The 17,056-nt window shown below is 42.4% G+C and overlaps 1 protein-coding gene across 1 annotated transcript in view; it reads left to right on the forward strand.

Moving 5' to 3' along the window:
- Positions 1-2,129: 2,129 nt before the first annotated feature.
- Positions 2,130-17,056, forward strand: part of LOC124616165 (microsomal glutathione S-transferase 1-like) — a 41,055-nt gene continuing 26,128 nt past the window's right edge. Inside the window, exon 1 of the mRNA XM_047144449.1 lies at positions 2,130-2,318. Within this exon, the coding sequence (XP_047000405.1) occupies positions 2,157-2,318 (162 nt within the window). The 5' untranslated portion in view covers positions 2,130-2,156. The remainder of the gene's footprint in view (positions 2,319-17,056) is intronic.

Raw genomic sequence — 17,056 nt, forward strand, 5'->3', positions numbered from 1 at the left:
CACGTCTCGGTCACCTCTTGTTCGCATTGACGGCACTTTGAGCAGTGGACGGTACATTTCAGATGTGTTACGACCCATGGCTCTACCCTTCATTCGATCCCTGCGAAACCCTACATTTCAGCAGGATAATGCACGACCGCATGTTGCAGGTCCTGTACGGGCCTTTCTGGATACAGAAAATGTTCGACTGCTGCCCTGGCCAGCACATGCTCCAGATCTCTCACCAATTGAAAACGTCTGGTCAATGGTGGCCGAGCAACTGGCTCGTCACAATACGCCAGTCACTACTCTTGATGAACTGTGGTATCGTGTTGAAGCTGCATGGGCAGGTGTACCTGTACACGCCATCCAAGCTCTGTTTGACTCAATGCCCAGGCGCATCAAGGTCGTTATTACGGCTAGAGGTGGTTGCTCTGGGTACTGACTTCTCAGGATATATGCACCCAAATTGCGTGAAAATGTAATTACATGTCAGTTCTAGTATAATATATTTGTCCAATGAATACCCGTTTATCATCTGTATTTCTTCTTGGTGTAGCGATTTTAATGGCCAGTAGTGTATATCATCGAGGAGAATTGAAGAAATAAAATTTTACTCAAAACAAAATGCAGTATCATTATAGTATCAAGTCCAACAATGCCTTACATGTTACTCATTGTAACGTCACCTTGTGCCATAAATGTGTGTATCATGGAAGAATGACACTGTACAAAATATCAGCCAGACACACAAAAATGTCTTTCTGAACTACACTGCATAACTCATTTAAAGAGTCACTTTTTCGAAAACTCGTAATTGTCCCAACGCGGAAGTTTGAAATTTGGCTTTCCTCTGTAGAAGTGCAAACGCGTGGCGTTCTGCGATTTCGTCCATGTTCTCGGCGATGCTTCAAACAACGATGTGTTGACACATGCGAAAGGAAGGTCAGAGCTCAAAAGTGCATGTGAGGTGCAAGGTGGGTTAATGATGTCACATTAGCACCATATTTCACCACAATTCTGTCCACTGCCACGGTGGATGCGTCACACCACGGGAAAGTCGTCACGCTCCATCTTATCCACATTTCACTCCTTCTCTTGATGCGCCTTCCCAGAGTCTAAATCACGCTGTTTTCTCATTGGTGGCCGAGGCAGACACACGTCAGCTCAGAAACGACAGTAAAAAACGTCAGAGGGCGACATAAAGGGCGTCTATGAAACCAACCCTTCCCTTGAGTCATCGATTCCCACACATTTCACTGTCGAAAGTGACACTTCGCAGTGCTGTGATTTACAGGACGACGTTCTTGTCAATCTTTGATGCTGCTGATACCGCTCCAGACGATTCGACAATTCTGTAAGAACGCTGTGGGGATACAGTCTCACTGAAAGCGATATGACCCTTTTTGAGGGTAGTGCGATCGCTTTCTTTCTTTCTTCTTTTTTTTTTTTTTTTTTTTTTTTTTTTTTTTTTTTTTTTTTTTTTTTTTGGAGTGTTTAAGCTTTTTCAGTACTTCTGCGCGCCCTCCTATGGCATGGTAACAGAAGATACGATATTGACATACCCGTGAATAAAATGGCAAAGGTTCCCTTTAAGACAGTCTGTTCTGGAAAATCACTGCAGATACAAGTCAGGGGCAAGTTTTATTGGATTAACCGGACCAGTAATAACAAAATAAGTGGGAATCGTGCTTTACATTAACCTCGTACAGTTCTACGGTGGCTTCATATTAGCAAAGTTGCTAAATTTCAGGCAAAATCTTTTATTAGACGTAACTAAACATTTGCGGACCTATGTTGGTATGAACTTTTTTCTTCAGTTTTACTTGTAGAAGAACATATTAAAACATTTGCATATTTTCGTGAATCACCCTGTGTATACACATAATACTTTTTGGACACACTGTGCTGGAAAGGACGCAAGTTTTCCGCTCGCCCCCTACAAGGCTGGGTGACTGGGATTGACATCATCTACGTGTGCGACGCAGAAAACAGGTTTAGCGCAGAGGGCGCACCCAGGAGGCAAGAAGCTGCACTCGGCGAACGCCGAGTTCCGCTAGCTAGCTGGGTTATTATCGCTCGGCAGCGGCCGGCGCGGCGGCCTTGGCGGTGATGACGCAAGGCACGGCCGAGGTCAGCTTGCAGCCGGCACTTGCAGCCGCGCAGAAGCGAGCAGCATGTCGTTCGAGTCGGAGCTGCGTGGCGCCGCGGCCGCCGCCACCACCGCCCTGGTAGTGGCCAACCCCGTGCTCAGGGACTATGCCTACTACAGCGCGCTGCTCGGGTTCAAGGTGCTCGCCATGGGGCCGCTCACGGCGCGCCAGCGCTTCCGCAAGAAGGTTAGTGCTGTCTGGTCCGGTGGTTGCCAACCATGGGGTAATTAACCACTGAGGGGGAGAAACTAAACGATTGGATTCTGTTTCAGTCACGAAACTAAATTATTTTCAAAATATCATTACTGTTATCAAAATTTTGTAAGGTGGTTCAAATGGCTCTGAGCACTACGGGACTTAACTTCTGAAGTCATCAGTCCCCTAGAACTTAGAACTACTTAAACCTAACTAACCTAAAGACATCACACACATACATGCCCGAGGCAGGATTCGAACCTGCGACCTTAGCGGTCGCGCGGTTCCAGACTGAAGCGCCTAGAACCGCTCGGCCACTCTGGCCGGCTAAAATTTTGTAAGACTCTAGTACTGATTATACTGTATAAGTTATCAATAATTACTTTTTCTCAATTAGTAGCATTAATACGGTGGAGGTTACAAGTTCCTCACACAGTCCACCCAGGATACACGTATGTTGTCCTTTGTCCCGTACACCGCTTGTGATAAAAGTGATAAACATGATACGTGACAAATGCCAAATGTATCAAGAAAATACCTTCTCCAAGATGTAGATACTGCCTGAAGTAGTCCAGAAATTGCTTCTTCACTCGCTTCGAAACAGATAAATAAATTCATTGACACCACGAGACAGCAGTAACTGCATAAGGGATACTACAACGCTGTACACATTATTATTATTATTATTATTATTTGCGGCTGCGATCAGACACAAAGCATTAACAGCCTGAAGTCTTCCAATTTCTGCCAGTTCAGCAATCAACTGATTTACGAACAGTAAGTATAGTGCACACATTTTAACTTGGTTGATTTGAAATGAGGTTGCAGTGTGAGGGTCAAGTAAGTGCAGCAATGGAGAAAGAGTAATCCAGGGGAGTATGTTTTGTAAAAAGTGTCTACCCTCACTTTCTTGTCTGAAAAGTAGTTGTAGGTAGCACTTGCTATGCACCACGAATTCCTTCGTTATTGATTCTAACACCCCCCACCTCCCCACTCCCCATCCCCCCATACACATAAACTAAATATCATTCATCTTTCGTCATTTTAAAAATAAAATGTTCCAAGGAAAGTCTTTCAATCTACAGTTTAGTTAGGTGCTGATGATGGTGATAATTGGGGGGGGGGGCGACTGATGGCAGGGGGGGGGGGGGGGAGAGGGCGACGGTACTAGCTAATGTATGATTGCACTTAGGGGTAATGGTTTAAGAAAGGTTGGGAACCATAGGTCTAGTCCCTTTTACAAGAGCGACTTTCGTGTCTCAATCGACCACCCGTAGCAAACGAGTCTACAGTAGCGCTCTGGCGTATTGTTCCTGTACTGAGTCTCACCTTTCTCGAGAGGTCGTTTTCGTTTACACGTCACTGACATTATTGCGTTTGTGTGAGCTCTCTGCTGGGCAGTTTGGCAGCCGTAAGGTGAAAGTGAGGTTACGAGGGATCATCCTTTTTACGAAAAAATCGAAATACAGTTATGAATGTAAGAAGAAGCAATGATAATAGAGTTTATTAATGAACAAAACGAAATTCACAGTGGATGCTCTTGATAAAGGTCATATGGTAAATGCTCCTCATACCTGATAACTGATATATGAAAATTGTTGTCCAAACATTTCAGAAGTCTACATTTATTTCCTCGAGAAAATGTATACTTACAAATACATCAGACAATATTTAGATGGCAGTAATTATCGCTTTTTATTTTATACGTTCTAACTTTTTTCCTTTCTGTGTGCTAAATAACATCGAAAATTTTAATTCTCCAGGCTTTCCCAGTGCTCTGTTAACATCTTGAGGCTTCGGGTATTCTAGTGGAAATCAGCGTCGTTATGCACAACGTGAGTCGTTGTCTTCATCAGAGCTACCTGAGACTGGTATACTGCCCGAGATAAGACCCGTTCAGGCACAATATTTTGACAATGTAGCTCGTTATCTTCATCAGGTGCTACATGATATCAGCTTATATCCAGCATATCACCCGACACCTCAAGCTATCGACATCGAAAATCGTTTTTCTGAGTAAAATTCTTCACTCATGAAACAAATTTCGTTACAAAAGTTATGTATTGACGTTCATATTTATTAATAGTGTAGTATTGTTTGTCAAGGTATTCTAAAACATAAATAGCTTCTTACGTTTAGATATTACTTGTGGCAAAATGCTAGTGGAAAAAATACCAAGTGATCGTGTAACCTTTGCAGTACCTCATGAAAACAAAACAAACAACCAAATAAAGATTAAAAAGTCATAAACCACAAAATGCATTACTATAATAGAAGAGATCTACCCACTTGGATAGCCGAGAGCGCTAACGCCCCTGCTCCCGGCCCGAATCCACCTCGCTGGTTAACGATGAGGACTGCTGAGCCAGCCAGCCAGCAAGGTTGCGATTTTTAGGCGGTTTCCCACATCCAACTAGCTAACCGGGCTCGCATCCAAGTCCCCTCTCAAATACTCAAATACACTCTTTAAAAACACCAGTCTCACTGCCAAAACCGACCTATAACAATGCCGACCCCGTACAAAAACGGGAAAAGGCAAAAGGAAATAAAGAAGAAGTAGGTACGAACTCAATGAGAAGCTTCCGATTTTAGTAAACGGCACCACAGTACACTATTTATGCGCATGCCCAGCGTGCAGCATACTCAAACTAGGTACAGTTAACTGACCACTGACGATAGTGCCCCCTCGTAACGTGGTTGAAGGCTGATTTACACAAGCGCAGGTGAAGTGCACCCACATCGAGTACAGAAAGTCGTTATTGACCAGAAATTCTCTCTTGTAAAATGGGCTTTAAAGGGATATACTGGCAGGCTCGCGCATCCAAGGTTGAGTTCTGGATAGGAGATCGCAGTTTCTTACTTCCCCCCGCCCCCCTCCTTCCCCCACCCTCCCCGAAATACAATGTACTTTCACTTCCACTTTTAACGTAGGTACCAAAGCTGCCTAGGATTTAACAATAGAAACAAAATATTTTAAATATAATAATAATTTGCTTACAATAATGCTCAGTGTGTAACTTTATCGTAACTTACAAGTATAATACTTAACACGACATGAATTCGAAGTATGCAATCACCATTATCAGTATTTCACTAAACACTACAATTGTGAACACAGGTCTGCAGACTACGGCTGTGCGAGCGTGTAAATAACAGGAAAGCCTCACCTGTAAATCGCTTCCGCCTAAAATCAGGAAGTCAGCATTTCTATCATTCTTTCCTTACTCGAAGATGTTCCCACTCTGTCTCGCCTTACGCAACTTGTTGTGGTTTTCCGGTACCACTTATGGACTCAAGAACTGCGTCGGGTGTGTTGCTGATAGCAGGTGTGGCCAACCTGTGAATGTGAGCCTGTTTCGAATGCTGTCTGCAATCCGCCAGTTCGCAAGCTCATGCGCATGGCCTAATCCTCAATCGAGCACCTGTAAAGCGTCCTGTGTTAAACATCCCTTACAAATTTCTAGAATCCCTTGCCATTTATGAACTGTTTTCGTGCTTTTTTCTAGAAATTAGCTAAACAACTTGGAAACTGATACACCTAAAAATATGAACGCTTATAGTAAAATATTCTTTGGGTGGATGGGGAAGGGGGATGGGTGGAGTGGATCATGACTCCCACCGTAGCACCCTCCTCCCGCCCTTGGATCCGCTCCTGCAGTATACTGTAGCCATCCATCTTTGTTCCAGTAAACTGAAGACAGCCATCTGCTTAACCTAAGCTGTATGTCTGTCGGATACGAAATTTCAATCTGCGATGAATGATGACCATTACAATGTCTACAGAAAACGTAAACGATTTGTCTCTTAGGGTCTGAGCACACTCTTATGAACTGCCTGCCCAGTTCACACAGTGATGGCAAGCCAAAGTACTGAGTCTCATGTTTAACCGGAATTGCTCAAATTTGTCTGCACCGATACCGGTCTTAATACCACAGACAAACTAGTGAGTACGGACTGGGAATCGCCACATACTTGACCTAGCTGAAGCGCGAATCATGCCGTACGCTAACCCGAATAATGTTCTTGTTGTTTTTTTACTGGAATCTACTCATGTCTGTGGAAGGTGAAAAGTAAATATAGCGATTAGCGAAAAAACAGTATACATGTAGTATCGTCCAAAGATCACGGTGCAGTACCAAAGTTGGGAGCACGGATCGATACCATAGACATCAGCTATGTCGAGCTGCAATCTACAACGACGAGTGCGAGGTGCTTCTGAAGACGCCCTCTCCCTCAGTGCCATCGTATGGAGGTCGATAAAGAAACGAGCTAGGACTCGTTCACCCCCAGTTCGTGACCGATGAAGCAGTCAGCATCATCTAGTAAGGACACCAGTGCTACTCAAGTCCCACATTGTCTGTACTTTTGTAAATGTTGAACTTGTACTTCAAGAGAAGAGTTTGTAATTGTGTGCATTAAGTAATGTCTTCGAAGACAGTTATAAACATTCAACCCATTCCTGTGGCAATTTATTGTATAAAGTTAAGTAAATCTTTTAACATTCATTATTAATGTGAATTAATGTTTCATATTTTGTAATTCCGATCTGCCATCTCCGAGAGTAACCCACAGTTATGACGAGAAGACTGTAGTTCCGTCAAGTCATAACAATATCGACGACAGAGATAGCTCACAAGGCACTTGAACGTCCCTGATGATCAAATGTGTGAGATCAAAATAGGGTTCAGCTAATCGAGAGTCAACCAGGAAGACCAGCATGATTGGTCAGAGTCTTCCTAAACTTGCGGCTGGTTGTAACAAGCATGCCGGAAAATCTCAGCACTCGAACGAAGAGTCTGATATCTGACAATGAGTTTTCCGAGTGGACCAACGAAAATTTTTCAATCCACAAGACATTGGTTAACTCGAAAATTGCGGTCTCTAGCAAATACGTATCCTACATTCAATTTCCTACAATAAATCCTTTTCATTTTTTTCTGATAGACTAATAGTTTCGCGTAGCGAGCTAGAAAATATGAAAATCTCGCTCGTGGTTTTTGAAGGCTAGATATAACATTGCGGGTTGCATAAAACGGCGTCGATAGAGGCTGCTAAATCATTCTGTGTATAATACGGAAACGTAAAATCTCGAAAACTTCTTACTTCACATGTTTACACAATAGGCTAATAAATATTCTGAAGGACATAGGTTATGTAGTTTGTTAAACAACACTGTACAGGTTTTCTGTTGAAAGAAAACGCTGTGCTGTGACACGTGCGATTCATTTTTTTTTTTTTTTTCCTCCTCTCGCAATCAGTTTCAGCTACGATAGCAGGGCAAATTGTCTCTCCCATATATATTCTTGCGCCTTGTATATAATTTTGAACAAAAATTGTAAATGCAATCGGTTTTAAGCTTTGATCGAAAACAGGAGAGCTATATTTATGGCTTATGGCTTATGATTAGACTGCTACGGAATCTGAATCGTCCTGGCCGCCCACGGATCAAAAGTATGCGAATTACTGGCATTGAAGCTAATATCGACACAGATCCAGCAGTCTCTCATATCCGTCTACCACTGATCCCATCTGATTTACCAATTCATTTTAAGCGACTTCAACTCCCAATTAACGTTTCGTTTGCAGTAACAATAAAGACTGTTCGTGGTCAGAGAGGGAGGGGGGGGGGGGGGGGGGGAAGAATTGGGCATAGAAAGGTGAAGGAGGAGATGGACAGGGAGGGGGGGAGGAGGAGATGGGCAGAGAGAGAGGGGGGGAGAAGGAGGTGATGAACACAGAGAGGGAGAGAAGAAGATTATGACGTACTTCCGATTTCCTTACATATTTAGCAATTGTGAAGCATTGCTGGATTCGCGAGTACTCATATAAATCCAAACTGTGCAGATGCGATTTTTGAGAAGAGTGTCTTTCTGTATAAAACCGCATAAGAAAAGGAAGACAGAAGACAGGCAATCATTTAATATCTTCGCAACTATATTAATGAATATAGAATCAGACAGACCATGTAGTCAGAATGACAGAAAATAGTGCATTACTACTTTCGGTGTTCAGTCACCCCATCGATAAAAGATCGTTCTTCAGCATCTCGTGTGTGGCTTTACCTCGCATTGGGACAAAGGAAGATATCTAGTATTAACAAAAGCATACCGTCATATACTGGTAAAAGGAAAGAAATCCCCAGTAAAATCTCAGAGATATAATACAGAGAGGTATAGTGTCCGCTCTTGCATTAACTTGTTAATATGAGCTATCTTGGTTCCTTTACGACGTGGAGAACGTTAAGCAGATCCCCTGAATTTGTGTACGTTTTCATATCTACGATCCGTGCTATTTCAAAAACTGCATCATGACTAGGAATGGTAACACTACATAGCAGCACGAACATGTTGTTTTATTTCATAAACAGAAAGTACTCATGTAGTGCATCCACACTGTTCCGCATGGAGTGAAGTAGAATTCCTAGTGAAATGCTGGAACGTAACGAAAATGACTTGCGGTGTGGGGTGTTTGAAAACAAAAATCCAATCCGTGGTCACTCGCGGTAGATAGCACACAAAAATAATATTGCCTCTGCCCGTTTCATAAACGTCAGTGCGAAATGTAGGAATGAGTCTATTTATAAAGCTGTTGCAATAAAAAGTTATCAATTTGATGTGATTTAATTACCCTGTTTCTTTTCGTAATTTGCCTTCCGTCAATTTGAAGGACGTGGATCTTCGCAGCAGAGACCTTGGAGCCGCACGTCCAGTGTTTAGCCTTTCTTCATTCACAGAATGTTGCGCTAACAACAGCTGTGCTAAGTAAGATCTCGACTGCAGCATACAGCTTATATGTTATCATGGGTAAAAAAGGATAGCTGACCCTCTTATCAGGTTCATACGCTAAACATGACAGCGCACATCACTGGCAGACAGTTTTAAGCTGTGTCATACCATTCCCCGCTGATTACATGAACCTGGAACGTCAATTACGCTATAACAGCTTCGGAAAATCACTGCTAAGTCACTTGCACTGTAGATACACACACACTGAGTCCAGTTGCTGCTGGAAATGAAATGTATCCTACTTCCTATAGGACACTACAATAACCTCAATTAAGTCCCCGTGCTATAACACCATGCCCCTCATTCTCAATCAGCTGAAACTATAAGATGTTGAACTACTAACAGTTCAGTTTAAGAGGGGCTTAAAGAACTTATTGGTGACCACCTCCTTCTACTCCACTGCCGAATTTGTTCGTAGTATCGACTGACATACATATTATTAATAATTGTTAATGCGATCAATGTAAATAAATGTTATAAACTGATTTTCTGTACGATGATACCTGCCTACAACGGCCTCAGAATTATAACGGTTATGCACCTCGATGCACTGAACATTTGCATAGTGTCTGACGAATTTGTTACCATCTCTTAATGAAAATATGTTTAAGATTGCTTTTCTTATTCCACATCGATTAGGACCATTCTACTTAGGATTTATGAAAAGGACATCAGCATATTTCTTTTGTTTATTCTGTAAATATGTATCATGCAGTCTTGTTTCATGATATGTTCGCCAGACCATTGCACCAAAAGTATATCTAACGAAATTAAAATTACCTTTAAAAGTAATTCAAGCGAAATAGGAAGCCGCCGTATTTTGAAGTCTTTTTATACATCCTTTTCCACAGTATATGTATGCCCCAGACAAAAAAAATGGAATTAAACGTCGCGTTTCAGCTGCCTGAAACAGTACATAATGACTAAAGAGCTATAAAATTTAAAATGATTCAAATAAATGCTATTATCAGACAAAAGTTGTACGACAGGTTGTATCTATTACACTACTGGCCATTAAAATTGCTACACCAAGAAGAAATGCAGATCATAAACGGGTATTCATTGGACAAATATTTTATACTAGAACTGACATGTGATTACATGTTGTCGGCCGGAATGGCCGAGCGGTTCTAGGCACTACAGTCTGGAACCGCGCGACCGCTACGGTTGCAGGTTCGAATCCTGCCTCGGGCATGGATGTGTGTGATGTCCTTAGGTTAGTTAGGTTTAAGTAGTTCTAAGTTCTAGGGGACTGATGACCTCAGATGTTAAGTCCCATAGTGCTCAGAGCCATTTGAACCATTTGATTACATTTTCATGCAATTTGGGTGCATACATCCTGAGAAATCAGTACGTAGAACAACCACCTCTGGCCGTAATAACGGCCTTGATACGCCTGGGCATTGAGTCAAACAGAGCTTGGATGGCGTGCACAGGTACAGCTGCCCATGCAGCTTCAACACGATACCACAGTTCCTCAGGAGTAGTGACTGGTGTATTGTGACGACCACCATTGACCAGACGTTTTCAGTTGGTGAGAGATGTGAAGAATGTGCTGACCAGGGCAGCAGTCGAACATTTTCTGTATCCAGAAAGGCCCGTGCAGGACCTGCAACATGCGGTCGTGCATTATCCTGCTGAAATGTAGGGTTTCGCAGGGATCGACTGAAGGGTAGAGCCACGGGTCGTAACACATCTGACACGTAACGTCCACTGTACAAAGTGCCGTCAATGCGAACAAGAGGTGACCGAGACGTGTAACCAATGGCACCCCATACCATCACGCCGGGTGATACGCCAGTATGGCGATGACAAATGCACGCTTCCAATGTGCGTTCAGCACGATGTCGCCAAACACGGATGCGACCATCATGAGGCTGTAAACAGAACCTGGATTCATCCGAAGAAAATTACGTTTTGCCATTCGTGCACCCAGGTTCGTCGTTGAGTACACCATCGCAGGCGCTCCTGTCTGTGATGCATCGTCAAGGGTAACCGCAGCCACGGTCTCCGAGCTGATAGTCCATGATGCTGCAAACGTCGTCGAACTGTTCGTGCAGATGGTTGTTGTCTTACAAACGTCCCCATATGTTGATTCCGAGAACGAGACGTGGCTGCACGATCCGTTACAGCCACGCGGATTAGATGCCTGTCATCTCGACTGCTAGTAATACGAGGCCGTTGGGATCCATCACGGCGTTCCGCATTACGCTCCTGAACCCACCGTTTTCATATTCTGCTAACAGTCATTGGATCTCGACCAACGCGAGCAGCAATGTCGCAATACGATAAACCGCAATCGCGATAGGCTGCAATCTGACCTGTATCAAAGTCGGAAACGTGATGGTACGCATTTCTCCTCCTTACATGAGGCATCACAACAACGTTTCACCAGGCAACGCTGGTCAACTGCTGTTTGTGTATGAGAAATCCTCGTGTCAGCACGTTGTAGGTGCCACCGGCGCCAACCTTGTGTGAATGTTCTGAAAAGCTAATCATTTGCATATCGCAGCAACTTCTTCCTGTCGATTAAATTTCGCGTCTGTAGCACGTCATCTTCCTGGTGTAGCAATTTTAATGGCCAGTAGTGTAATTTCCATCTTCAGGAGGTACAGACCCATAGAAGTGTTCGAAGTGCCCATATAACTAATTCAATCTGGCAGGTGACAAATGTGAACTGAATGTATTAGGTCCAATGTGGCACTAACTGTATCACAAACCAAATAACGTAGTACAAATATTACAATGAACTTTAACTAAAATCGTCACTTGACACAAATGCCATCTCCCTATATGGTTTTCATCTTCACTTCAGGCTCGGATAGTGGATTCATCATTAAAATGCTGGTATCTGTTAGGTTGGTGAAAAAATGTTCGAAGTGTTTTACCAGAAGTTTAATAAACACAACAGATACACGTAACAAAGACTTCCGTCATCAATAATCCTGTATACTCTCCTTCACAATTTACAAGAGTCTGCCAACGCTGGGGTAGCTTCTAGATTCCGCGACTGTAAAAATCGCGTGCTTGTGAGGCGAAGAAATCGTTGCGCATTTTCATCTGGAAAGTTCCTTGAAAATTGTTCGATACAGAGCCGAAAAGGTGACAATCTGAGGGCGCAAGATCAGGTGAATAGTGCAGAATGCGGGCGGGCGTCCTCACGGAGCAGCATCACTTCACGCAGCCTGTTGGTCGTTGTTTTTGGATTGCTTCTTCAACGTTACCGTAGAGTAGCTTCACTTCACGCCGTCGTCCTGGTCGTTGTTCTCGGACTGCGTCTGCAAGACGTCTCAGTTGTTGACAATAAATGTCAGCAGTGGCGGTTACACCTCAGGGAAGCAATTCATAGTACACCATATCGTCACTGTTCCACCAGATGCATTGCATTATCTTTTGTGGATGGGCGTAGGTCTTTTAACGAGGAGTTGCTACTATTTTTGGATTCAACCACACCTTTCTTTTCCTTATGTTATCATACAGAAACCATTTCTAATCACTAGTAATGATACGGGACAGGAATGGTAGGTGTTATAGATGGGCCAATTCATGACTAGCAAGCAGAGATGAACATATGGTCATCCGCTGATTTTTATGATTTTGGCTTAGAGCATGCGGTACCCATACACCCGATTTTTGAACCTTCAAAAAAATGGCTCTGAGCACTATGGGACTTAACATCTGAGGTCATCAGTCCCCTAGAACTTAGAACTACTTAAACCTAACTAACCTAAGGACATCACACACATCCATGCCCGAGGCAGGATTCGAACCTGCGACCGTAGCGGTCGCGCAGTTCCAGACTGAAGCGCCTAGAACCGCTCGGCCACATCGGCCGGCGTTGAACCTTCCCCATTGGCTGTAAATGTCGCACGATGGTAGAATAATCAAATTTGCCATTTCTCGACTACACTGACGTGAATTACTGTGGATTAATGTGTTTAAACGATCTTCATCAAACCCCGAAGGTCTTCCTAAACGTGGAGAGTCACTAATGTCAAAACGATCCTCCTTAAAACCATTTTCTTGCCGTGCTCTGTCCAATGGCATTATCCCCATATATGGCGCAAATGTTTCTGACTGCCTCCGCTGCTGTCACCTCTGTTTTGAACTCAAACAGAAGAATACGTCAGAAATGTTCCGATTTCTCCACATGGCACTCCATTTCGTAGTGTCCACATTGCCACTTACTACCTCGAAATGACAACTCAAATAGCACCAGCGAAATACGAATAAAAAAATTACAATCGATAAACAAATCCATAGCAGCCGAAATACCAACATGCAAAACAAAAACGCTACGAACTTATGCACCAACCTAATAAATAAAGTTCCTCTGTGTGACGTCATTATGATTGAAAATACTCCAGCGTTTAGGCAAGTAGAACAGGAAGCGTCACCTTAACAAGGGCCACTGCATTGGTGGACCAAACGTTAGTGCATTTCATTGCGCCACGATGCGACGAGACAACTAGAAGAATTTATCTACACAGTCTGTAAATGAGGAAGACTCCACCATACAACAACACATCTCCTGTTTACTGTAGAGCCTTCAGATGGTAGAAAAACCCCTTGGCGAAGTGTTGGTCATACCTTATTCGATTCACCTGTGTCACTACTACCCCATCTGAATTTCTCCAGAAGTAGTGTCGGTAACATACGAATCTGAATAACTGTGAACATATTAGTCAATACTATTGATCACTTTTATCTTCAGTTTTATGATGAGAGCTAAATATTACCCACTTGATCATAGTGCACACGTTCTACAACTACAGCAAAAATAGAGAGCGAGAAACACTTACATAATAGGCACATCAGTCTTATCTCCCACCGTAGCCCGCGACAAACAAGCAAATAGTCAGCGTCTTTGCGAGCAAACATTCCAATAATTCGTATGCCCTGTGAGTGCGCTTCTGCAAACTTGCAGTCCGCTAACTTGAGCCTGGCGGGTATAAATACTTTCAGCGTTCATACTGCGACTGATCTGCATCGCAGATCTCGCGACTCTGAAAACTGTTTTCCGTCTGTTCAGATAGCTCCGGCGTGGTCGTGATCATTTACAATCGCAAGCACGAATACAACGTCGTAATGTCTGCACAGTCACATTCTTCGCCTCGGTGCAGCCCATGCGATCATTCCCTACACCTCTCACCTAATTGTTTCACCAAAAGTCGGAGTTGACTCAGTTAGTACTACAACAATGCTTATTAATGATAGTATCATCGTATGGGATAACAAGCTAAATCTGTGATTGGACTGAAGATTTCTTAGCAGGAATGCAGCAAGTTATCTTGGATGTAAAGTCATCGACAGATGTAGAAGTAATTTTAATTGCCTCCAAGGAAGAGTTTCTGACCCTTACTATCCATGTCGTATATAACGACCCGATAGAAAATATTAATAATAACCCAGACTCTTGCTGATGATGTAGTTATCTATAACGAAAGGCAGCCTGAAAAAAGCTGCACACACATTCTGCCAGTTCTTGGTAAGAGTGCAAACTGGTGCAAAGACTGGCACCTTCTTTCCAATGTTCACAAATGTAAATTCGTGCACTTCACAAAACGCAAAAACATAATGTCTTACTACCACAACATCAATGAGTCAGCATTGGAATCAACAACGTCACACAAATAGTTCGGTGTAACAATTTGTGCGTACGTGAAATGAAATGACCACATATGCTCAGTCGTAGGTGAAATAGATGTCAGACTTCGGTTCACTGCTAGGATATGGGAAAAGGCAGTCACTCCATAAAGACAACTGCTGACAAGCCACTTGTGCGACTCTTCCTGGATTGTTGCTCAACTGTGTGAGATCCATACTGAATAGGAGTAACAGGGAATACAAAAGGTATACAGAGAAGGACAGCATGAGTGATCACAGGTTTCTTTGATCCATAGGTAAGCTTCACGGAAATGCTGAAAATCTGAACTGCAATTGCTTGAAAATAGACGCCAGTTATTCTATGAAAACCCAGTTGCAAACTCGCAACCATCAGTATCAAGCGAGGAATCTAGGAGTATACTACAGCCACTCCGTAATCGCTCCCGTGGAGACTGGGAACACAAAATTAGACTAAGTATAGTGCACACGAATATGAGATCGGAATAAATCGGTATTGCTGCTTTTCTTGTAATTAGTGTACAATTTACGGTTCCTTTCCATGAAGGAAGCCAATCAACTACGACCGACTATGAGTAGTTGTGATTGCAACTCAACTGTAACTTCCGTCTTCAATCAAGCCAAGGATGCATTCATATTCAGAATGCGAAATTCATAACAAGGGTGGTATGATTAAAATTCGGGCAACGTGTTATTTTTTTCAGTTGTCCTTCACTGTAGTATTTGATTTTAACTCATCCAGCAGAACTTGCTTACTACAAACAGCTTTAATCCATTAGTGCCCAGAATTATTATGTTCGGTTTTTCTGCTTAAAATAATTGTAGGTTATTGTTTTGTAACAAGTTTACATAAAAACATAATTTCAGTTTAATTTTCATTTATACAGTCATGGACGTTAAGGTAACAAATGAAACACATTTCCGGTTTTACTACAATATTTATTTTTCTAACTGTTTTTATTATACATTCTTACATTCCTTTTTAAAAAGGTATTTAAACAGCGAAACAGTTTTGAATCATTACAAAAATTCTGATCTGAACCGTAGCTTACAGCTATTTCAAAATTTATGAACCCCCTCAAAAGCAATCTGGATGAAGTGGTACCTGGCATTTCACATATATATACCCAGTTCGATTCTTGCATACCTGGCATCTACGATACTTAGGCTGTCCTTTGACGATGAGACGATCTTTTCTGTCCTGCTTTATATCATCTAATGGAAAAATCGTGATGATGGACCAGGTTTTGCTCTCTTGGTTCCACGGGTTTTCAAAATTTGAATAAAAACTTGCCTTCGAAACTGAAATACGGCACATCATTTTCCAACCTCCGATAAAACAACCATTCCTGTCCGCAACATACGTCAATACTCCACGCAAACGGAGACCACCACAATTTTTTAATCCTCATTTTTGTCCACTGTGGAGGTGTGAATCGATCACTCAGACCAACCTTACCCATAGGCAGATTATATTGTTTCACAGTATCAGGCATCTTTATCGATTCTTTCCGTTCTGCTAAATCTTTCCATACTTAAAGGTTCTACATTATCACAGTTGGAACTAACTATCACCACTGCATTGTCATTCCATCTCACTGCTGTCATCTAGCCATTAGATAATGAAACGCATTTTCTCTTTCTTGTATTTCTAACTCATTCTTCGATGGCAAATTCAGTTGCTTTCCCACTTCATTCTCTCGTTTTGTCCCTGTGACACCCAGGTTTCTTCTACACAGTTTTCCAGCAATGGAACTGATGTAAACAAATTGTCAAAGTAGATTTTTGTTCCACCTGGAATATTTCCACGCTGAATCAAACAATCACTACTTCCTCACCCTGATCAAGACCAATTTTAGGTATCTTCATGTGTGTGCTACAATAAGGTTCTGCAGGTATAATGTAGCCATCAGGATTTGCCAAAACCCATAGCTTGAAACCATATCTAATTGGCTTGTATTTGATAAACCGTTTAGCCCCATACCTCTCATACTATGGTTCAATACTCTCATCACACTGCATTGTCAGAGAGAACTTGCTTGAAAGCGTCATTGAGAAAGTTAAATAGTGGCCTTATTTACAAAACCCATATTCGTTTATGTTTGTGTTGTCTTTTTTTTTATTTTTTATTTATTGATCCATTTTTCACCTACAGCTGCCCAATGTGCAAGAGATATTTGGATTTAAGTGTATATATCACATTCTTTTATTTGGCAATTTATGACAACCTGAGAGAATCAGTATTCCCAGGACAGTGCACAACTCATCATAGGAAACTTTCGGATTATGATTAACTTTCTGTGCAGCATATAAATTTGT

Source organism: Schistocerca americana, chromosome 1 (assembly GCF_021461395.2).
Source record: "Schistocerca americana isolate TAMUIC-IGC-003095 chromosome 1, iqSchAmer2.1, whole genome shotgun sequence".
Taxonomy (NCBI): domain Eukaryota; kingdom Metazoa; phylum Arthropoda; class Insecta; order Orthoptera; family Acrididae; genus Schistocerca; species Schistocerca americana.